Source organism: Nannochloropsis gaditana (genome assembly GCF_000240725.1).
Source record: "Nannochloropsis gaditana CCMP526 unplaced genomic scaffold scaffold192, whole genome shotgun sequence".
NCBI lineage: Eukaryota > Eustigmatophyceae > Eustigmatales > Monodopsidaceae > Microchloropsis > Microchloropsis gaditana.
The window spans coordinates 16,775-39,105 of record NW_005803761.1 but is presented as its reverse complement, the minus strand read 5'-3'; the positions used below and the strand labels follow the sequence as shown (position 1 = coordinate 39,105).

The following is a 22,331-nucleotide window of genomic DNA, read 5'->3' as shown; positions in this document are numbered from 1 at the left end:
CCACCACTAGCTTCGTCAGAAAAGGACGGGTCGCCCGTCTTCTTGGCCATGAGATAGTGCATCAATGGCTGGGAAACCTGGTGACTCCCGGGACGATGGGAGAGTTATGGCTGAAGGAGTCAGCGGCACGCTTTTTTGAATTCATAGCTCTGGAGGCCTTGAATCCTTTGAATTGGCACGTATGAGGCAATTTCATAAATGACGTTATGCTCGCCGCCATGCTTGCAGATGCAAACTCTGATTCTCACCCACTCCGAGAAAAGCACCATGGGGACCTCAGAGCCGTCGTCAAGTCGTTCGACGTCATCGCCTTTGGTAAAGGGGCAGCATTATTGAGAATGCTGGCGCCACATGTGCGTATGTCTACATTTCTGAGGGGAATTCAGCGCTTTGTTCTTCGATACCAGTACGGGTGCATGACCGAGGCAGATCTGTGGGGTGCCATTGACGATGAGGTATCAGCGATCCCAGAGGCAGATGGCCTTCTGAGAGCGCACGGAGTACAAGAAGACCCCCTAAGCGGGAGTAATTATGCATAAGTGGATGAGAGAGATGATAGCAAACGTCAATGGCGCTTGAAAGTTCGGGACCACGACTTATCAAGCCAGAAGGGCACCCCTTTCGAGCTGGCCGAAGACACGCCTACGCGAAGGACAGATAGAGTGCACGTACACGATCTCATGAGGCCATGGACCCGTCGTGTTGGCTTCCCAGCCTTGCATGTGCGGGCAGACTATGTCAGCGAAAACGATTCTTACAGCAGCCTCCATATGCATTTTTCTCAGAGACCTTTCAGCAGGTCGCCGCGTAATATGTGCGATTGGAGACACGATGAGGAGTCACTCCAGATCCCCTTCGCCTTCGCGTCGGTCGAAGCCTTATTGGTGGATCAAAAGAAAGGTGTGGGATGCTTACAGACAGCAAGGTTTTGAGTATCTTTGTTGGAGAGGGCAAGTGTCAGGAGGTTTTCGTGGCCGGGAATGTGGAAAGTTTTAGTTCGATGGAGGCCTGTTGCAGGACTTCCTTTTCGCATCACTCTGATCCCATTGCCAGGAGAGGTATGACAAGCGTGTCGCGATTAGCACTGTGGGCAGTGGTGAACGTTCAGCACGCGGGTTTTCATACCACAATCTACGACAATAAGGAGGCTTGGAACCTGGTGCTTGTTGCGATAGAAGCAAATCAACTTCAGGAATTAGAGCGAATGGGTATAGTGTGCGATCTCCTCTTACAAAGACAAACACTACTGTGTAAGGAGAAGGGGTCCATTGAGCAAGGAGAAGTGAAAATGTTGCTGACAAGATTGACCGATGTAGTGCAAAGGTTTGAAATTTGGAAGGGGGAAAGTCCAGCGTACTGGAATGGCCGATTATTTTTACATGAAATGGAGTATTCTACAATATTTGATGAGGCTGGAGGTTTGTGCGAGATGAGGGATGTCTAGAGGGAAAAGACAGTTTGGCCCGAGCAACATTTGGAGCGAAGGGGACCTGTAGTTACGGGACGTGGAATGGAAAAGGACCGGGACGGCGTACTACTACAATCAAGGAGGGGATTGCCGACAAAGGTCTAAAAAAAGGTCAGGAGCCAAGGCAACGTGACGGATGTTTTGCCGGATGAGGGTGCAGACGGTCAACCTCCAAGGGGGGATCGAAAGAGGACGCTGCAGCTTAGATTGAGTTTTTTGCTCTCGCGTATCGATGAGGACCGCCGTTGGGCGGAAAGTAAGACAAATGATAATCCACCTCTTGTCGAATATGTGACTAGATTTTGCTCTTTGACGAGAAGAGTCCAAAAGCTTGAATTAGATTTGTGTACTGCATTGCACAACAATTTCATCGAAACGACAAGACAAAATCGTCACACCTAGAGGCATCTAGAGGGTGGTAGGAGGCAATGCGCAAGGCTTCACTAAAATGCCTTAACAAATGCAGACTTTGTACACGAGCATATCTATAAATAATGACTGAGGCAATAACGGAGACTTTTTTTCCGAATGAAAGAAGAAGGACAGGTTAAAATACCAACCTAGAAAAGCCTTTTCAGGAAGGCAACACTATCTAACTTTTAACAGTAACTATACTGCGAGATATGCTCTTACATAGTGATATCCAATTTTTTCTTTGGAAAGGATGAGTCGTGTGGTGATGTGTACAAGGTACATGGTAAGGTCCGAGGACTTCATTAACAATGATGTACAAAGTGATTTTCCCCACGAAATGCACTTTGTATGACAGAGAATTGCTCATAGACCTTTTGAGTATCTTAGTTTCTTAATAGAGGCAAATTCTGGAGCTCTACTTCTCATCGAAAAGGTAACTGGGTCCTTGCTCGTTTTTTAAGCCATGGGTGGTGACAGGATACCATCCGTAATCAGTTCATCCTTAGTGGGACGCTCTCGCAATGACTTAGCCACGGCGTCCTTTTTCAGACACTTTTCTAGGTTATGAGCCGCAGGAAGTAAGGACGGGGAAATATTGCTTCCAGGGGAATGCACGCCCTTGTCATGGAGGGATTCGGCATCCGGCCGTGAGGCAAGTTGGAGCGCTATCGCATCTTTGACCATGGCCTTTTGCAAAGTCCTGGCTTTGCCTTGCAGAGCAGGTGCAATGCTATTGGGACTTAAAAGTCCACGTTCTTGCATATCGGCCTCAGTCGGGCGGTTCGTAAGAAAAGTCGGTTCGAGAGACATGTTGAGGTGTGGTATCACTTCCTGATTTGGCATTGTAAGAAGAATGCGAATAAATATTATGCGAGGTGATAAAGTCGCCGCCGCGAGATCGCTTCGGCAGAAAATTAACATTTTATGCACATCAAAAAGCGTGCGATGAAAGTGTTTCACGTAGTGGACAGGGACGTTGATTTTAGAGACTCATATTTCTGACGTCCCTCTTGTGCCAGTTTGAATTTCCGTTAACTTCTCTTGCTCGGTGGATATCGTGGCCCGTCGCGTAGCATCTAATACAATCTCGAATGTGGCAAAACAAGACCCGCAAAGACTGTGGACCAAATCAGACTCATTGTTTGTAGCGGTTAATGGCGGGCTTTAACAATACTCACCCGTGCATAAAAGCAGGAGGGGTAGATATGTTACAATTAAGATTTGATTGACGGATATATTTTGGAAACGTTGCATGCGACTGCAAGCAAAATGTTAGATTGCCATTTCAATATCTATATGCTTTTTACATATTTTATCTTTGTAAAAACTTTTGCTTCAAAACAGTATCGCATGGTTATTTTTTCACAAGTCTATTCGAAGCGCACGCGTCGAACAGGCTCTTTGGCACATGTATCACCCGAATTTATTTCGCGAATTTTGTCTGCCCCGTGTGCAAAATTAAAATCGGCAAGACTTAAGACACCGCGTGCATCATGGACAGTTTCACTATTTTGCCGACCGCTACCGGTCTCAGGGGTGGAGGTAGTTTCAACAGGAGTGATAATTGCAGCACGGCTCAACTTTACGGCTGATGGAGAAGGGTTGACCTCCACCACACGGAGAGATCGCAATAAAATATTCATCTTCTTCGCATCCGGTGCCCCAGTACCACTGTTTGTACAGCCCGACAGTTTTGAGCGGCCGCTCTTCTGACCGCTTCGAAAATGCGCACTTCCCGTGCCTCGCTTTGAAGTTTTACGTTTCGACATTGCCTTCGTGGTGGGGACTGGGCTGACATCTGTAAATTCATTTCGATCGACCAGATTTTGTTGTATTCCGTAGCTCTCTGGTTCCCAAGACCCATGCCCCATGACCGAGAGTGAAGAAGATGAGGACGACTCTAGTATATCGCTTTCTGAACGTCTTTCCAGAGGCAAGGGTGCTTCCGAGTCGCTGTCTGGCACGCTATCCTCGTCTTGCTCCTCATCCGAGTCATCCCCCTGGGTATTTATCTCGAATTGAGGCCCTCCTAGTCTTCCTGTCGCCAAGGTCTCCATGGCTTCTTCCACCGTGTCTTGCATGACAAGCCGTTCAACATGCACCGATGCCTGCGCTCCCATCCTGTAGGCCCTTGATACCACTTGGTTCTGCAAATTTTCGTCCCAAATTTGGTCCATGAGGAAAACATGTGTCGCCAAACTCAGGTCCAGGCCATGGCTTCCCTCTTTTCCAATCAGAAGAACCTGTAAACCTTCGTCGCCATGACTCGCAAAAGTGGCCTTGAATCTCGAGAGATCAGCAAGCCTCGTTTTATCGTAGAATTTCCCCACGCGGAAACCGTGGTTCTCCAGCGCCACTTTCAGTCCATTTAGATACACTCGAAATTGGCTGAAGACGACAGCCTTCAAGGGGAGACTGTGGTCAGGCGACGAAGGATTGCTTGACTGGTTCTCGAGATAGGCGCGCAAATGAGTTATCATATGCCAAGCTTTGCTAACTACTTGCCATGAGCCGTCGTCAGCATTGCCGTCCATCTTTTCAGAGAAGTGTTCCTCATTGACATCAGTGTGGTGGCTCACCCGGCCAACCGTACTGTTAGGAGGGGGCTCCATCTTCTCTGAAGTCAGAGGCCCGCGACCAGCACCCAATGTACCATGTCCAATTAGTCCCCGACTCTCCTTTCCTCCGACCTGATTTTCGCCTCGTTCATCTGCTTTCTTGCCAGTGTCAAGGAACCTGGACGTCACGTGGTAATTTATTTGCGAAGGTCCTGGATCGAAGTGATAAGGCACAGATGATGGCGACTGCACAGACACAGTAGAGGAAGTCGTGTCAACATTGACAATATTACCAGAACCCTTGTGATTTGCAACGTCCTCGTCCAGAGGTTTATCCACCCGGTCCGGCAGCACCACTAAATCTTCCTCGTGCCAGTGCACTGACAGGCCTGGCTGCAGCAATTGAAAGGCATCCACCGAAAATGTGCATCCGCAGGCCGGACACAAATTGTTTTTCCCTTTCATACACTGGCAACAAAGCAAATGCAAACACGGGGTCACCATGAGGATGATCAAAAAAGTCCCGCACGCATCGCAGGGAGTGTTCACGTACGCCCTGAGGCGGTTCAAAAAAGCGGCCACCCGCGCCACACCGACCGAGACTGCCTCCTCATCCTCCTCTTCCTCCACGGCCGTCCGCTCCCTTCCTCGGCGGCGAGCCTCCTGAAACTCTAAGAACAACCGCCGCGCCAACTGAAGGGTCATGACGATGGATTGCTGCTCGATAGACACGACCTGAGCACCACCTCCACAACAAGCCAGGCGCAAGTTACCGAGCAGGGTGTTCGCCGACACCCGATTGATCGGGTTCAACATGCTGTCCGGATGGAGCGCCCCTGGTGCGTGGGTGCCCCCTACCATGTCAGTCGTGACCAGGTTTGCGTGGACCAACGACACCAGAGTGTTGTAGGTGGTGGCTTCCAAACGCGACATGCGCAAGCGTGTCACTCCCCAGTGTGGAGCCGGGATCTCAGGGATGCTTTCTTTTGTATGCCGCACCATAATTCGTCGCAAGAGTTCGACCAAGCGGTTCCGACGCAATTCGGAAGTCGCTGCGCCTGCCCCTCGTCCACTTATGAGCTTGTACCAGTACTCGTTGTGCGAGGAGCCGTACGGTGCTTGGCGCAGGAAAGAGAGGAGGGCTTGCAGGGAGGCCAGATCCGCGGCATCGTGCCGATGGGGCGTTCCTGTCATCACCCAGCGGCGTTCTGCTTCCAAGCGCTTCGACATGAGGCCCTCGTTGGTGATGGCCACTGAGCCTAGGGAGTGCCCTTCGTCCACAAGCACTCGCAGCCAGCGCACGCCTAGAAGGGGACTGAGCCGTCGATTGTCAAGATCCCCTTCCTCTGCCTCTGTCCCCTCCAGGTCACCCGCGTACCGTGGAGGTATGCTATCCATCATGTGCGTCGGCCCGCCACTGATCCACTCCTGCCTGAGCCGCTCCCTCGTCACGACCACGACCTTGTACAAAGCCAAGGGCTCCGGTGGGGGCAAGGCCCGCCAGCCCCCGGTTCCCATCCCCGTGGCATGGTCATAGAAGACTTGGCCCTCCCCCAACGCCCACCCTTCTGCGTGCCTCTCGATCTGTTCTCTCCAGTGCCCCATCAGAGGGCCCGGGCAGATGATCAAGGTCGCTCCTGACGGGCGCAAAAGTCGCGGATCCAGGTCTCGACGGCGGTGAGTGGAGCGACACCGACGGCCCTCTCGTTCCATCCCACCTGTATCGCATACTATGTCAGCAGTCCGTCGCCGGTGCCACCGACGGGCGTTGTGTCCCATCACCATCTCCATGCCTCCCTCCTCCTCAACCGGCCCGGGCAACCTTCCCGCCGTCTTCAGGATCAAGGCCAAGGCCGTGACCGTCTTACCCAGCCCTGGCTCGTCACACAGGAAGCCTCCCCGCACATCGGTCACCAGAGGCACCTCCTTTTTGTCAAAAAATAGATCCCCCGTCAACATATTTACATACATGAGCCTCCTCCTGTCCTCCGGCTTTCTCTGATCTGCATGCTCTCCTTCCCAACTCGCGTCCTCCTCCACGAGCAACGCTTCCCATGCCGGGTCCGGGTATTGCCGGGCCGTCCAGGACGCATTCTCTCTCTGCCACATCCACGTCAGGTCCCGCAGTTGATGGGCAAACAAGCGTGCCTTCAGGCCGGGCACGATGCTGGCGGTGGCTGCTCTCATATAGCGGCAGGTGTCGCCCAGGGCGTGCAAGGCCACAGAGTCGAAGAAGGAGAAGACAAGGCCGAGCAGGTCGTCAGCTAGCACGGTAATGCTTGCTCTCGATTGCTTTGAGGAACTTCCGTTTGGGGAGAGCAGGTGGCGCCTCTCGGGGGCCCGCAGTGGCTGTTGCTCGCGTTGTTGCTGCCGCTGCCAACATCCAGTACCGGCATACCCCGGCGTGGACTGAGGGGCTCTTGAAGCTTCTTCGAAAATTTGTGCCAAACGCCCGCGCCCGTTTTCCTCATGCCTGAGCCTGCTATGCTCGTTTTGCTGGCTCGCTGGCACGCTTGCACTCCCCGAGGCCCTAAATTGCGATGTGCGGAGAAGATTACAAAGTGCGAGAAGCTTTGGCACGTATTTGCGGCGTTGTCTTACGCAAAGGTGGGGAGAAGCATGGTTTATACAAAGCCGCACAGTGACGCTCAAACTGAGCGTCATGGTCAGCGGGGACGATCGCCCAAGTAGTTCAGCCCGAGGTCTAATAACTTTCCTCGCCATTACTTTCCACGGCCCGAGAGATACCAGGGACTTGCTCGACAAGTCGTGCACCAAATCGCAAACTTTGCAGCTTCGAAGCACAAGCACGCATCCTCTTTTGAGCTTTCCATCCATAAGTCTTAATGTCCGCCGTGGCAAACCCTCGGGTTCGCTCTCTTGGGAGTCCTGACCAGTATCCTCGACGTCGCCCGCTTTCTTACACGTCTTTTCTCCGGCAGTACCCCATTCACAAGTATCACCCCTCTTGACCAGGTTGGTCAAGGATATAGCTGAGGGACAAGAAGGGCGATGGCCGAAAACGTCCGTTGCTCCGACACGAACCTCAGTCAGTACTGAACCTAGGCTGAACCACGACCATTGCTCCTCCGACGGTAAGGCAAAAACCCTCTTTTGACCACGTTTCGCGGTTGGACCAGCAGCATATGATGAAGTGAACTCGGCAAGACTCGTGCTGCTCGTGCTTGCCTCCATGCTCCTCCAACCTGTAGGAAGTAGCGAGGGGTATGGTTTACTGTGTAAGCAGCCACGGGCTCGGACAAGCGCTTATCTCAGTGGTAACATGTCCCTGTTTGATACATATATATATATATAAGTAGCCACTAAGTAGTCAAATACGGCCCCAAGACCTACGCGTGTTTTCTTTTGTTGACGTAGCGAGTGACAGCAAGTCTCGAGTCCTGTCGCTGGTTTCACTCGCTCGTCGATCACTTATCTGCCTTTCCACTTCCACCTCCCCTGTCTCTATACCAAGCATCTGCCCTCGTGATTGCCAAATAGTCCATCCCATGAGTCTTATGGCAACTGAGGCGGCAATTAATTGTATCTAACAACACTTTGTTGGTTCGCAGACAAAGCCAAGTAGATGGCGGGTGGTTTCGAGTCCTTGGGCCTCGGGGAGGAGCTCATTCAGGTACGCAACAAGCTAGCCCTCATAAAACCTGGATTTTTAAAAGCATTCGGGGCCACTGACAAGAATGTCTTGATTCTTCGCTCATTTCATCGTTTCCATTACTCCATTTGACCCCTCTTCTGGAGGCCATCGAGGGCGACTTGAATTGGTTGTTGCCAACGGATGTGCAAGACGAGGCAATCCCCTTGATTTTGGGGGGGGGGGACGTAATGGCAGCGGCGGAGACGGGGAGCGGTAAAACTGCTGCTTTCGCCCTTCCGGTACTGCAGCTGGTGATGGAGACAAAACGCCGCGAGGCCGGGGGGAAGAGTGGCACAACGTGTGAGGGGGAGGCCAAGAACGAAAGAGACTGGCGGCTCAGCGGCGTCGACAGGGATGGAATGCTCGGCATCGAAGGGGTGGACGGCAGCAAGGCCTTCGTCACCACCTCCCGCTGGGTAGGAGGACGGTCGACACTGGGTGTGTGCAAAGGGAAGGCTTATTTTGAAGCCACGCTACTGGAAGAGGGAAATCAGGGTGTTGGCAGGGTGGGCTGGTCGACAGCACGTGCAAATTACAATTTAGGGACAGACAAGTACGGTTTCGGTTACGGTGGAACAGGTAAAAAAGCCACGAAGGACGCTTCGAAACTTACGGGGAAATCTTTAAGAAAGGTGACGTGATCGGCAGCTTTTTGGACCTAGAGAAGGGCATAGTAGGATTCAGCAAGAATGGAGCCTACCTTGGGGATGCCTTTGTGATGGAAGAGAGCTTGAAAGGACTCGCATGGTTCCCAGCTGTCGCTCTGAAAGAAGCCCGGATACAAATGAATTTCACTGGGCCTTTCCGGCACCCTGTGCCCACGGAACGGGGCTTTCTTGGCGTCGCGGAGCTCCCCCTTGACGGCGTGCTCAAGCCCGACTTCAGCAAACACAGCGCCAGTGGGGCGGGGAGTGGGGGAGGAAAAGGGGGCGGAAACAGCCTTGGCAGCCCTTTTGCCATCATCATTGAGCCGGCGCGGGATCTGGCCGAGCAGGTCTATTCCTGCATCTGCGATTACTCCCGGCACGTGGAGGGAGTGGACATAGCCCTGGTGATGGGAGGGAACGACCAGCGTGAGACCAAGGCAGGTCTGCGGAGCGGCTGCGATATAGTGGTGGGGACGATCGGAAAATTAATGGACTTTATGAAGCGCGGTCTTTTGAACATGGATCGGGCCCGTTTTTTGATCTTGGACGAGGCAGATCGCTTCCTGGAGGCTGGGGAGAGAGCCGACGTTATGACTATCTACCAGCGCCTTCCCAAAGGCGGTGTCGGGGACCAGCGCCTGCAGGTCTGTTTTTTCTCAGCTACCTTGCATTCACCGGAGATCACCGAGCTGGCAAAGGCGATTTGCGACAGACCTACATGGGTGGACCTGAAAGGGAAGGACAGTGTGCCCGAGACCGTGCACCACGTGGTGGTGGAAATGGACCCAGAAAACTCGGCTCTCCAAACTCTTCTGCACCCGACCTCCTCCCCGGCCGCACAGCATGTCGTAACTGATAATGTACACGCTGCCTCGAGCCTCTCTCAGGATCCGGGAGACGTTGAGCGGCGCTCGGATATGATCAAACGCCTGAAGCCCCTTGTCCTCCTGAAAATCATTGAAGCTTACGACATGGAGCAATGCATTATATTTTGCAGAACGAACCTCGACTGCAACAATCTCGAGCAGTTCTTGAACTTCGCAGGAGGGGGTCAGATGTTTAAAGGTAAAGTGGAAAAGGGAAAGGAAAACATCTACTCGTGCTGTGTCTTGGCAGGCATGCGGTCCATGGACGAGCGGCGAAGGAATCTGCAAGCATTTAAAGACGGGGATGTTCGTTTTCTAATCTGCACCGATGTAGCCGCGCGTGGGATAGATATCCAAAATTTACCTTTCGTAATCAACTACACGCTGCCCGATGCCGTGGAGAACTACATTCACCGGGTGGGCCGCGTGGGGAGGGCAGACTGCTTGGGTTTGGCAATTTCGCTAGTAGCGGCTTCAGGTTATCAAGAGAAGGTTTGGTACCATACTTGTACCAACAAAGGGAAGGGATGCTCCAACCGGGAGGTTACAGATAAAGGAGGTTGCACCGTCTGGTTCGACGAGTACGACATGCTGAGGCAGGTGGAAGCACGCTTGCACACGGAGACCATCCCCCGTCTAATCCCTCCGAACTTTGCCTTGCCTCCAGCTATCAAGTCCTCCTTGGGTGGAGCGAAATACGGGGAGGCAGTGAGCAAGCAGGTGGTGAATGAAACAGTCGCCAAGCACGTAGCGCTCCTGCGACCAGCGGTGCAAGAATTGATTGATCTTGAACAGAGGGCACAGACGACTTGGTTGAGTTTGAGACAGCGATACGGAGGGGGTCGGGCGGGCTTAGGGTGATGGGAATCTTAAGAGGGCGGGAAATTGACAAATAATGGAACAGGCGAGAAGCTACATCTAAAGGCTTGCTTGCTTTAATTTTTCCTTTTAATTGCTTAAGGATAGCGTACATCTCGGCATTAAAACACACAGAAAAATATGTTATGCTCTTCGTTCGCATCTCCACCCCGAAGGATTGCGATTTCTTTTGACCGCAGCCCCTTTTTTCCTCCTAATACGCCAATGAGGACCTTATTACAGGCACCCACACCCATGATACGCATGGGAGTATCTCACGCACCCAAATAGAAGCTTTATGGGAGGGCAGTAGGAGTGATTCCTGTCAGTCATGCCCGCATCCCTCATGGAACATTCGCTTGCAAAAGAGGCGCTTTGGAATTTTTTTTCAGAATTATCAGTGACTCTCGTAGCCTGCATCTTTGTTGCGCAACCATAAAATTAAATAGACGCCTTGCCGATGCCGCTCTAAATTTATTGCCTAGCGCAACAAATGCCTCTTCCACTTTAGCGCGTTTCTCTTCCGCTGCATCTACTTGGCTCCACAGGTCAGTCATCTCCGAGTCCATATCCTGTCTCACCCCGCACAGCAACCCAGCGTACTCGTCCTTGGCATTCAGTTTCCCGTACACCTCCTCCAATTCCTTCTCGTATTTGGTCACGACTCCCTGCGCTTCCAATTTTTCCAGCTCTACTTGGGATCGGATCGCTTCGAACTGGCCCACCAAGACATCGTGTTGTTCCCGCAACCGCTCCATCTCCTCCTCCACCTGCTGTCGCTTGAACAAGGCATTTTTTGCCGTTCGCTCATTTTCCAAGGCTTCCCGCATAGATTCCTTGAGCCGATCCTCCATTTTTGCGACACGGAGCTCCATTTGATGTTTCACCGCCTCGATTTGTCCCACGGAGGCTCCCAGTTCCCCCTCCAACTGTCGGCAACGTTCTTTCATTTCGGTGTGCTTCTTCACGCGTGCCGCCAACGCCAATTTTGTCTCCTTCAGTTCTCCTCGTAACTGCTGTAAAACTCCAGTGCTTTTGTCTTGCGAGTGACATTGCTGCAAGCTCAATGCCTCCAGCTTCCCGTATGCTAAGTCCAGCTCCATCTCTAACTGCGCGAGACGTGCGTCGTTCACCACAAGCTCCTTGCCCATTTCGGAGCTTGCAGGAGGACTGCTAGTCTTGGCGCTCGTCTCTCTCACGCTACACTCTTGAATAGGAGAGCTTATTGCCGACACCATCAAGGGCGAATCAGACAGCAACTCTTCCTCCTTCTGCTCATCGTCTTGCGAACCCCGGGGGACAGACTGGGCTCTATTCACGAGCTCCTCCACCTGCCTTCGGAGGCCACTGACAGTGATGCGAAGTTGAGTGCTCTCAGCTTCGTGTCGGCCCAACAATTCTTGCACTTTCTCCAGCTCTCGGGCTTTACGGAGAGTGTCAATGTCCGTACGCGTCCACTCCTCCTTCAACATTCCCAGTGCAACGCCCCCAGTCTGGATGGCCTTGCGCATTTCCTCGGAAGCCTCTTTCCGTTCTCCCTCTAAAGCCGCGAGCTGAGCCTTGTACTTCTCGATGAGTCGTTTTTTCTCCCCTTTTCGCGTACCGAACCAGGAGGACTGTCGAAGGGGGCTAGCCAGACCAGTTTTGCCTTTGGGCGAAACGGTGTGGGAGGAGCGAGTTGAGGAGATGTGCTCGATCTCTGTAAAGACAGCCTCAAGTTGTTTCATCAAGGTAGGAGGCCCCAATAAGTTTTTAGCCGTAGTTGCAGCAACTGATGTCGCGGAAACCTCGAGATTGCCTTGGAGCTGCTGATGTTGGTGCTGTCGTTGCATGTCTTTCGCGATGGTCCCGATCCCCGACGTCCACCGACTGACCTGCGGGGTGGCCTGTTTTCGTTGAAGGGCCGTGCAACGCATCGCTTCGATCATTTCTTCATCGTGCTCATCATCCATTATCAAGGCTTCCTCATCCCCGTCGCTGTCCTCGAGTTCCCCGGCGTGACAGAGTTTGCGATGCTGATTATCGAGTCCTGACTTACACGGCTCCATGTCGTCGCTTGCAATTCCGACATCCGAATTATTATCTTTGTATAAGTTTCTACCAATTGCCATCTTTTTCATCAAAGCTCCTATGAGTGCCTCGTTTGAGTTGCTTTAGGTATGGTTGGTGAGAAGCCGGGGTGGCGGGAGGAGGAAGTATGATGCTTATCATAACGTTGAAATTCAGAATGCAGGACAGTTCTGGTCATGAAAACACACACAAATATTTTGATACAACAACTGCAGCAACAGGGTAATTGCGCTCTAACGTCTTGCGATTTGCGGAGGTTCTTCTCGTTTACGAGCAAGCACTGGATCTGCTGGACGATTTCGCGCTGCGCTGCAACCCTGATAGCAATTACAAGATTTGACACGCACAATGCTTATGACATTTATGGTATTTCATAAAGACTTGCGTTCCTTTCAAGACATTGCCTGTTGAGAGTCATGCGCTCTCCTATTTGAATACGTACCTTCCAGCCCCAGTCGACGCTTGCTTGTCGTTTCGAACATTCTTCTGCAGCTGATGCATGAGCGCATTCAAATTCGGTGCCTCGGAATTAACGCTACTGTTATGTATATCCCCATTAATTGGATCCATCGCAAGCTCCGGTAATGTGGCGACTTCGTCACCAAGGGACCTGGGCTTGCAGCCTGGTTGAGCTGCGTCCCTGCCAGGTAAATGGTGAAGTACATTTGAAAAGGAATTGAGGTAGGTACATACAAATAAATAAGGGAATTAAGATTTTTTTTACGTGAGCATACTAAATTCATCCCTTGGACACATAATAAGCACGAAGGAAAAGGGGACGGCAGGGAAGGGAGGGAACCCCATGTGACAAGAGAATAGTTCCAACAGAAAAATAAGAAAAAAATTCGCAAGATGTGACAACCAAAAGAGTTTAAACGCTTTCGCCAATTGGAAAGTAATAATTGCGCAAGAGGGGCATGCGATTAGAGGATACACAGGAGTATGTCGTAATAGCAAGGCGTGTCCCACCACCGACCCTATCCGGACGCCAGACGGTAGCACAGATCAATCCGGCTCCGACTTTTTTCAAAAATTCAAATTTGCAAACGTTTTTCCCTTTAGATTTGAATGCACCATTACGCGGGTAAAGCAGCCCCGCCCTTCCTCTCCCCCTCTATCGTATCAACCATCTCACGAATAAAAGGGTCAACCACAGCCGGATCTTCATCTGTAGGATCAAAGGAAAATGTGAACGGGTAAGGGCAAGAGTACGGGAGGTCCAGGAAGAGCTAAGCAGAAAAGCGCATCAGATATCGAATAATACGACCACCGATAGAATACAGGAAGGAGCACTCGATTGTACTGCATAGATACACATGGAGAGTAAGCGTCGACGATACTTACCCATTGGGCAATGGCCGAGGCCTTTGAAAGGTCTAAACTCACGCACGCAGGGGAACTCGCCGTAAGCCCGCCCCAGGGCGATCGGCTCCCTAGTACATGTAAGGGAAAAAAAGGCGTAACGTGAGACAGGAAATCTTACGCAATGCCTTTCAACGGGTTTCATATTGACAACAGCGCTTTGACAAAGCAACTTCGGTCCTGCGATGGTATAAACCCCCGTTTTCGGCACCATCTCGACAGAAGGATCGTGCGTTACCCCTGCCAATTCGGCATGAAATCCATGACGAGTGTGGTGATGCTCCTTACCATGGATCTTCTTCCCCCCATCCAATGTACACGGGCACGTCTACGCGCGGCAGCAGCTCCTCAGGCAAAGGGCCCCCGGAGTACGAAATGAAGTCCAAAAATACGTCAACTGCCCCCGGCTCTAGCCCCGGCTTCAAAATAGCTTCCACTAGCTCATCTGTGACTCGTGTTTTATCGTGGTAAGCCTGAGACAAGGCATTCTTGACCCCTTGGGGCGTTGCCACTTGGGCAAAGAAAAGCTGGCCCAGCCGCGTTTCTCTGAGAGTTGTTTGGAGTGCTTTGACAAAGGGCTTTAAAAACCAAGGTTGTTTCTTCAAGTGCAGCATCCGCAGAGAGATATTCAAGAGCATGACGCCCTTGACCAAATCAGGTCGGTCCACAGCGAGCTGTAGCCCAACGAGGCCGCCCACGCTGTTGCAGACCACGTATACCCCTTCCTCAGAAGGGCTCACTCCTGCCAGGGCCTGCTCGTGGACGATGTCCTTAACGAAGGCCTCCGTCATGGCTGCCCATGTTTCGAAATTGAAGAGCTCCGTCGGGGCCCGGCCCTTGGGGGAGGGCTTGTCACTGTATCCGTACCCTGCAAGGAAAGAAAAACGAAGGAGAAGGTGGTGTGAGCAGAGAGCGCGTGCTATTCCCCCGGCACAGAGCTACCTCGCATGCCTCGCGTCCTGTGAAGACCTCACCTAGCAAGTCAAGGGCGAAAACTCGGTAGTGGGGGTTCAGGTCAGGCACGTTCTGGGCCCAGTGGTCTGCATTTCCTCCGAAGCCTTCGTGTTGGAGAGATTGGGAAGGTAGAGAAAGAGCATGGAAAGTTGGAAATCAGCGCAAAGTGCTTGAGGCTCGCTACTCCATTAGTTGTGGTACGATAAATTCCTTTGCTCATGAGCAGCTATCGCTCGACAAGCAACCAGACCTTCTATCTAGCTCACCATGAATTAAAATAACTGCAGGTCCTTTGTCTCCGCTTTGATGATACCGAATTCGATAATCCTCTCCCGGGCCCCGTTTCCACGTCCAGAAAGTCGTAGGCAGTTGCGGACGTGTCGACTTAGGTGGGGGTAGGGTTTCTGGTAAAAAGGGTCGTCACAATGTAAGTAGTACGATACAGAAAGGAGTTTTACCATAATCTTTGTGCGCGATGTGTCCCGGATGAAGGGGAAAAAGTAGCCTTCTCGCACTCGTCGTCTGAGAGGGCGTATGTGTGTTTTCCAAAACGCTTCGAAACATTTGTAGTCCCCTTCTCCTTGCTCACGACCACAAACGTACCTTGGTCTAGTGTTGAAACCATTAATGGTTTTGCAGGTAAAGGGGCCCTCATCTTTTCAGTCCTTACTGACGCATGTCGAAGGTGGATCAAGGCGGTGACGGGGGAGGTCGCGACGTGCCAAGCCAGCAGCACGACGCCCCATTTGAGCCACGGGGAGAGGGGCGACATCGCTGCCAAGGGCACCTAGCAGGATAGGTTGGGCGCACGGTCATTAACATTCCGGTCTGTCCGCCTCCCCATCCCTTTCCAGCGCAATGCTTCGAACCCTAACCCTTGCGTGCTGCCGATGACGGCAGTCGCTGAACTCGCGTAATGCCGCGGCTTTCACGCGAGGCCGTGCAGTCCTGCATCGACATCTCTCTCTCATGAACTTACGCAATCCGCTCCATCTCAGAGTGTTAGTGAGGCCTATGACGAGGCGGAGACGGCGCTTGTACATCGGGACTGGGGAGCAGCCGCAACAATGAGGAAGGCTTCCCGCAGAGGAGGTGGTGAAGGAGCAGAGAAGGGTGCCGGGGCATCCCCTCCTCTTCCTTGCTCCCTCGACACCCTCGCCCGCCTACTCGACCCGAAAGGGCAGCAAGACTTCATTAACAAGATTGAGGAACTTGTCAGCTGTTCCATGTGGTAATTCAGGCTTTCCGATTGACGTGTTTTTCCGGACTTTCTTCTTATTCCATTGCTATACACCCGCCTGTTACCTGAATGCCGCCGTAGGCGTTCTCAGATGTTTCCGCATCTTGATTCTATTCCATATTCACTACACAGTAAACATTTCCTCAAGGATCCAGTCGCTGTACCCTGCAGCCACACCTTTTGTCGCTCTTGCCTTGACGACCATATGAGCGACAACAGCCACTGCCCTGAGTGTGAGCACCCTGTCTATCCCAAGGACGTGAGATCAAACCGGGCGCTCAAGTCGGTTTTGGATTCCTTTCACGATATTCATCGGGCTTTGAGACAGCAAGGATTACGTTGCCCCCCCCGGTCTGAAATTTCTGCGGCTTCCTCCTTAACTGAGAGCCGAGACGGTGTTGTAGAGGAAAATTTAATTGGGATTAAAAAGGAAGAACGTGTCGATGAAGAAACAAATGTAAGAGGCTCTAGTGCCTCTCTTCAATCTACGCATGAGCCACGTTGCCCAGATTCTGCAGTGGGATCGGACGAAAAACACGAGCGAGAGGGAGAGGAGGAGCGACTTGAAGAGAAGGAGGCGATGGGAGGACTGCCGAGACAGGAGGTAGACGATCATGTGGAATTGAGATCTCTGAAAGTAAGAAGAGACGAGGAAGATGTCTCGGAGAAGGAGACTTCAAAAAGTCGGGTGTTGGACGCAGGAAATGAAGTCGTCGTGCTCGATGTCGACGCTGATTGCTATGAGGCAGTAGGCAAGGGTGGGGTCGAAACAAGTGATTCTTACGCCGAAAATGGGTCAGACTGCCCCCTAGTGGATCTGACGAGCACTCCTCCCTCGAAGGCTGGCACACAACAGTCTCCGCGCAGCGGCCTTGTAAGGACGGGAGGGGACCGGGGGACGGAGAGGGGAGTTATGTGGTATGGGCCGCCAAGGAAGGGGAATGCTTCGACGTGGTCGCGGCTCATGGAATCGGTTAAAACGGCCGCAGTCCGCAAAGCGGGGCAGTGGTTGAATCGCGGGCGCTCGACGACCCACATAAACCGTAGCAGCAGCAGGAGTAGCAGCACAAGCGGCATCAGCTTGAAAGAGAGGTCTGGTCTCAGTCACCCGGCCCTTTCCTCCTCCGTCAAGGGGGACATTGCCAAGGGATCTGCGGTCCTGGGGAATGGCTCTGACAGGGACCTGAAACCCGTCGCGGCGTTATCGTCTGCTTTCTCCGCCATCTCCGCCCCTTCTTCCTCCACGGCAGCAGGGCCTTCTGACTCGACACAGACGCGGTTGACGCAATTCATGAGTCAACAGCAAGAGCGGTGCCAGCGACCACAACCTCAAGATCAACTTGCACCACCAGCCTCCGGCAGCAGTGGCAAACGGGCATTGCGGCATGGCGTTCTTGGAAGCCTTACTACCACCGTGAACCACAACCTGACCATGGCACCGAGTAAGCGAAGTTACGCTTCTTCTTCCTTCCCAGCGCCCTCTTCCGCGTTCCACCCGGAAGCATGCCTGACAGGGCATGGGCCTACCGCATGCATCGATCTTGGCGACGACGACATATTTGAGGATCTTTTCCTAGTCGATCCTGCTGCTTCCGAGCCTCATCCCCACCCCCTTCCTCCGCCGCCGCCATCGCCGGGCTCCCCCCCTCCCTTGGCATCCCATCCTTCATGTCCTGTGGGATCTATGTCCCAGTCAGGGGGGAAGGAGCAGCAGAAGCAGCTGGGGGTGGCGGGAGCTAAAACAGAGGGGGGTAATGGGTTACTCAAGACCTCGCCAATGTCGCCGATATTGCTCTCACTTGGAGCATCAACGTGCCACAAAACTCGCAGACACGCAGCATTGCTTCGAAAAGAAGTCAGTGACAGCCTCTGTGTTTCTCCGCCAGCACCTGGGGTCTTCGAAAATTGCATGGCAGAAGAGTCAGGCTCCGCTGTTGATAGGAGTGACTTGGCGGCCGCGCGATTACTGACCCAGAGAAGGGAAAGCAGCGAGGAATCTACCTACGCAGAGACACTGAATGAGCGACCGAGGGTGGAGCCTATCTTAAGCCGTCTGAGTCCAGCAGCTCCATCGCCGCTACCAGCGGTCCCGTCTACGTCTGCCCACTCAGCGATCAGGCCGTCGTCCCAGGCGTACTCGGTCATGTCTGACGACCTTTTGGCCGGTGACGTTTCCCCACACCGGGGAGAGGATGCAGACTCGGCAGCGATCATGCCATCGCCGTTGCCTGCAGCCGGCTCGATCGAGAAAAAACGCCCACGCCTGTCCTCCACAGATTTTTCGGAGGCCTCGAGTGCCTCCCTCCTCCCCACATACGCGCCCTCGCCCGTACCCTCCGCCCTTTCTCGTTCCTGCTCCTCGACGACCAGTCCTGCTGACGCCTTCCTTTCTCCAAGCGGAGACATTTTGCGCAAAAAGCGTGGTCAGAGCCATCCTCCGATACAAGCAGGATTCATCGAGGAGTCGCAATTGTCTTCTGTCCGGAGGACAGGTAGGAGCCCCATGGACCTCGTGGTGCCGTCAACCCAAGCAGAAGGAAAGATGATGGAGCCACAGAGGGGCCTGGAGGAGATGGAAGAGGAATTCAAAATTCAGCGCTATGATGAGGACCCCCATGCGGAGGGAATTATCTACGAAACGCCTGCACTGAAGGCGCACCACGACTTATTACGAGCCAACATGCATGATCTCAAGGATGAGTCCAAGGGCATTGAAAGCCCAAGAGGCGGAGGGGGGGGAGTGGCTACAAAAGTGGCAGAGACGAGGCCTTGAGTAGCGGTGATGAGGAAAACCGCCGTGCAAATCAATGCAACCCTGTGTGCGAGGAGGGCACACAGAGTCCCAGAAGAAGAAGAAGAAAGAAAGAAAATGGAGGTGGCCGACGCATTCTCGAGACACAAGTGTATAGCCCAGATGTCATGGAGTGCAGAAAGTCTGGCTTAGATGCGTCATATGCCACGCCCTGCGCCAGTACAAGCCAGAGTGCTAGGCAAGGGAGTAGTCAGGTACTCGAAGAGACCACTACCGCTGGTACTGCGACGAAAAGGCCGCCACAGACGGGCTCAAAGACAAACGAGGACTTGGATGATGGCAACGTCAAGGAGGTGAATGAGGGTAGCAGCATTGGGTGTGCGGACCCTTCTGCTTGTAGAATGGAAGACGACTCGCAATTTCCGACCACATTGGAAGTGTGTGGCGTAATGGACTATCTAGATGGAGTCGGGGCGGAGGATGGCCGAAAAGCGGTTGACACACAGGCAAGACGGGAGCTGGCTGAGGTATCCGCAGCCCTGGAGACGCAAATGTTGCCTACAAGAGATGCAAGAGGGGACTCGACGTTTGCATGATTGCCTCGGAATGCTTCCCGCTACGCGTATTGCAAGCCAGGCTGTCTACAGAATAGCCAGGGATTTGCAAGCGAAGAGAATTGAAAAATGCATTAGCGACGAGAGACAGTAACATTTTGAAACCCATGCCTTGTAAGCCAAACCCACGTGCAGTAATCGCCTCCTCAGGTTTGAATGTGGAGCAGATTCAGAAACACAAGGCATGACGACCTGGACAGCTTGAGCTTGTTCTGATGGGCAATAAATTCGGAGAGCATAGTATAAGACATGGTTGTATAGAGATGCTGCATCCCACTAGTGTTCGGACACTCGCAAAGCGTCGGAGAAAAGTAGCCGCTCCATTGCCTCGATTCAGCCAGCGGATAAATCTGGTTTCTAAAACCGTGCTGTTAGCACGATGGCAGCAGGAAGGGGCGCGACTTGAAAGTTGGGCAGGTTTCTGGGGGTATTGCACGGCAACTATTATGAGAGACTTTTCTCTACGCATTTTTGCACACCTTGTGCAACTCGCTGTGAGGTTTCATGCCAATTTGCTTGTCGTGGAGCCGGAGGACCCGGAGGCATCGTTCGATGAGCGGATGCCAAATGATATCTGCCGACCCCTGGCACGAACTATCAGGCAAATATCGGGGAGGGCGTTGATTGGGCCTGTCGCTCAAGCTACGGGGCTAGAGCCCTTACGGTGGGAACCCAACGATTGATGCTGGTCGGATAAACAGAATGGGCATTATTATTGTCTTGTAAAAAGGTCAATGTAAACAGCGTCTTTGCGAAAGTGGAAGCCCCTCGAGGATCGTCGCAGCCTCTTCTGAAAGAAATGCCGACAACACATTCTGTTGCTTTTAAATCAGGCCAGATTACATTTGATTTGATTTTCTATGTGATTGTTTACAGCGTAGTTCTTGCTGGTGCTTCACTCCCAATTTCTCCTCTGCACTCAGTCGAGCAAGACAGCTGTTTGGATCTCTGATCAACTCTTGCGGATTCCCATCCTCCACCACTTTGCCCTCGGAGAGCACCAAGACGCGGTCGCACAAATCCAGCACCGTGGACATGCGATGTGCGATGGTGATCACAGTGGCATGCTTGAACGCTCTGGCCAAGGTGCGACGCATCAGAGCGTCTGTGGTCATATCTAAGGATGCCGTTGCTTCATCCACGCACACAATTTTAGTTCGTTTAAGCAGGCCACGACACAGGCAAAGAAGCTGTCTTTGCCCGACCGAGAAGTTTCTTCCGTTCTCTTCTACGTTCACAGCCAAACATTGCGTCATATATCGGGGAGACAGAGATTTCGCTTCCTTCTGATGATTGGGAGTATCGACATCAGTTATCGTGTCCAAAAGGAAGTCTTCAAGATGACAAGCCTGCATAGCCGCGCAAAGCTCGGCGTCAGAATACTCTTCCTTCGGATCCAAATTACTGCGGACGGTACCAGTAAAAAGAGCAGGCGATTGCGGAATAATGGCCATAGAGGAACGAAGGCGCTTTAGAGGAACACTTTGAACGGACAATCCATCGATTATAATTGTGCCACATTCCCAGGGAACGAGTCGAAATATTGAAGACAATAGAGTAGTCTTTCCACTTCCAGTTCGACCACACAATCCGACCTTCTCGCCCGGTTCGATTGTAAAATTAAGCCGGTCCAAAGCTGGTGGCCACGTCGGGTGGTAGCGAAGCGTGAGGTCGTGGACAGCAAGTCTGCCGTTTTGAGGCCATGAGGGGGGTACCTCCACTGCGACTCCAGCATTCTCTTCGCACCCCTTGCCGATCATTGTACTGAAAACGACGTCGGGCTCAGGGGGCTCGGTCGTATACTCATGCACCCGTTCCACTGCTACCATTTCTTTTTCTGTCTCTGTATACGCATTCAGAAGACCACTCAAATTACCCACAAGCGGCCATGTGTAACTTAGCGACAATCCAATCAGTCCCGCTGATACTGGGTGATCGATCACACATGATCCCACTGCCCAGACCGCCACTGATGCCACAACCAACAGGCCAAACACTTGCAGCCTGAAGCCCAGCCACTGGGACGCAGCATTTCCTATAAATCCTACCCGTTGATTGGCATCCATCATCTCGATACTTCGGCCTATGAAGGCGTCCGTGGCACCAAAAGCGCGCACTGTTGAAGCCCCACTTATTGTTTCGCTGAAGTGGGAGAGCAAAGGGGACCTTGAAACGGCATCCAGACGCTTGAGCTCCCGAGAGGACGCTCTGTAGAAGGTTTGAAGGCGTTGATAAACGATAGCAACTAGCACCAAGACTGCCACACTCCACGGAGAGGCGAAGAGAAGAACAATTGCTGTGCCAATGAGCCCCACACCTTGTGCAAGAAAAATGTTCAGCATGAAAGGAAGGGAATCGTCGATGATATACGTGTCCTGTGCGAAACGATTCAAGACTCGACCCACAGGATGGGCTTCGAAAAACGCCATGGGGGCGCCAAGGACTGCTCGAAGAAGCTGATCATGCAGTCGGCGGGCCGCACGGAGGCCCCCGTAGGCGAAAAGGAATGAACGAAGGAAGGTGAACAGACTATTGATGACCGCAATTGTTCCAGACACGACCAAAAATTTTTGAGGTGTGTAATCACTGGTATGGCTCGACCATAGACTCAGCCAGTAAGTGAAAGCGTTGGCCGAGAGTTGCATGCCGGATAAACAGATGAGGAGTCCTGCAGTCAAACCGTGACCCATACCTCTCCTGTAGTACTTCAGCACGCTGTATTTCACGTGGCCCATCTCTCGATTCTCTTCCTGCGCTAATGCCATCGGCGCGTCGACTGCACCGGCTGTATCCACCAATGACAAATTTTCCTTGGAGGCGGGCAATGTTAATAAATGTGGCTTTGGTGTATCAGAAAGGTGCGTGGTAAGGGC

At 52.6% G+C, this 22,331-nt stretch overlaps 4 protein-coding genes across 4 annotated transcripts; 1 reads left to right on the top strand and 3 right to left on the bottom strand.

Annotated features, from left to right (window-relative positions):
- Positions 1 to 3,867: 3,867 nt before the first annotated feature.
- NGA_2090500 (ring finger-like protein) lies at positions 3,868 to 4,143 on the bottom strand (the record flags this gene model as incomplete). The annotated part of the gene is made up of 1 exon (XM_005855455.1): positions 3,868 to 4,143. A coding segment is annotated over one exon (276 nt), but the record flags the coding sequence as incomplete, so codon positions are not given.
- Positions 4,144 to 4,765: 622 nt separating this feature from the next.
- NGA_2064800 (uncharacterized protein) lies at positions 4,766 to 4,983 on the bottom strand (the record flags this gene model as incomplete). The annotated part of the gene is made up of 1 exon (XM_005855453.1): positions 4,766 to 4,983. A coding segment is annotated over one exon (218 nt), but the record flags the coding sequence as incomplete, so codon positions are not given.
- A 176-nt stretch (positions 4,984 to 5,159) lies between these two features.
- Positions 5,160 to 5,407, top strand: NGA_2074100 (fbox protein; the record flags this gene model as incomplete). Its single annotated transcript, XM_005855454.1, has 1 exon — positions 5,160 to 5,407. A coding segment is annotated over one exon (248 nt), but the record flags the coding sequence as incomplete, so codon positions are not given.
- A 15,163-nt stretch (positions 5,408 to 20,570) lies between these two features.
- On the bottom strand, positions 20,571 to 20,730 carry NGA_2061810 (uncharacterized protein; the record flags this gene model as incomplete). The annotated part of the gene is made up of 1 exon (XM_005855452.1): positions 20,571 to 20,730. A coding segment is annotated over one exon (160 nt), but the record flags the coding sequence as incomplete, so codon positions are not given.
- Positions 20,731 to 22,331: the final 1,601 nt, after the last annotated feature.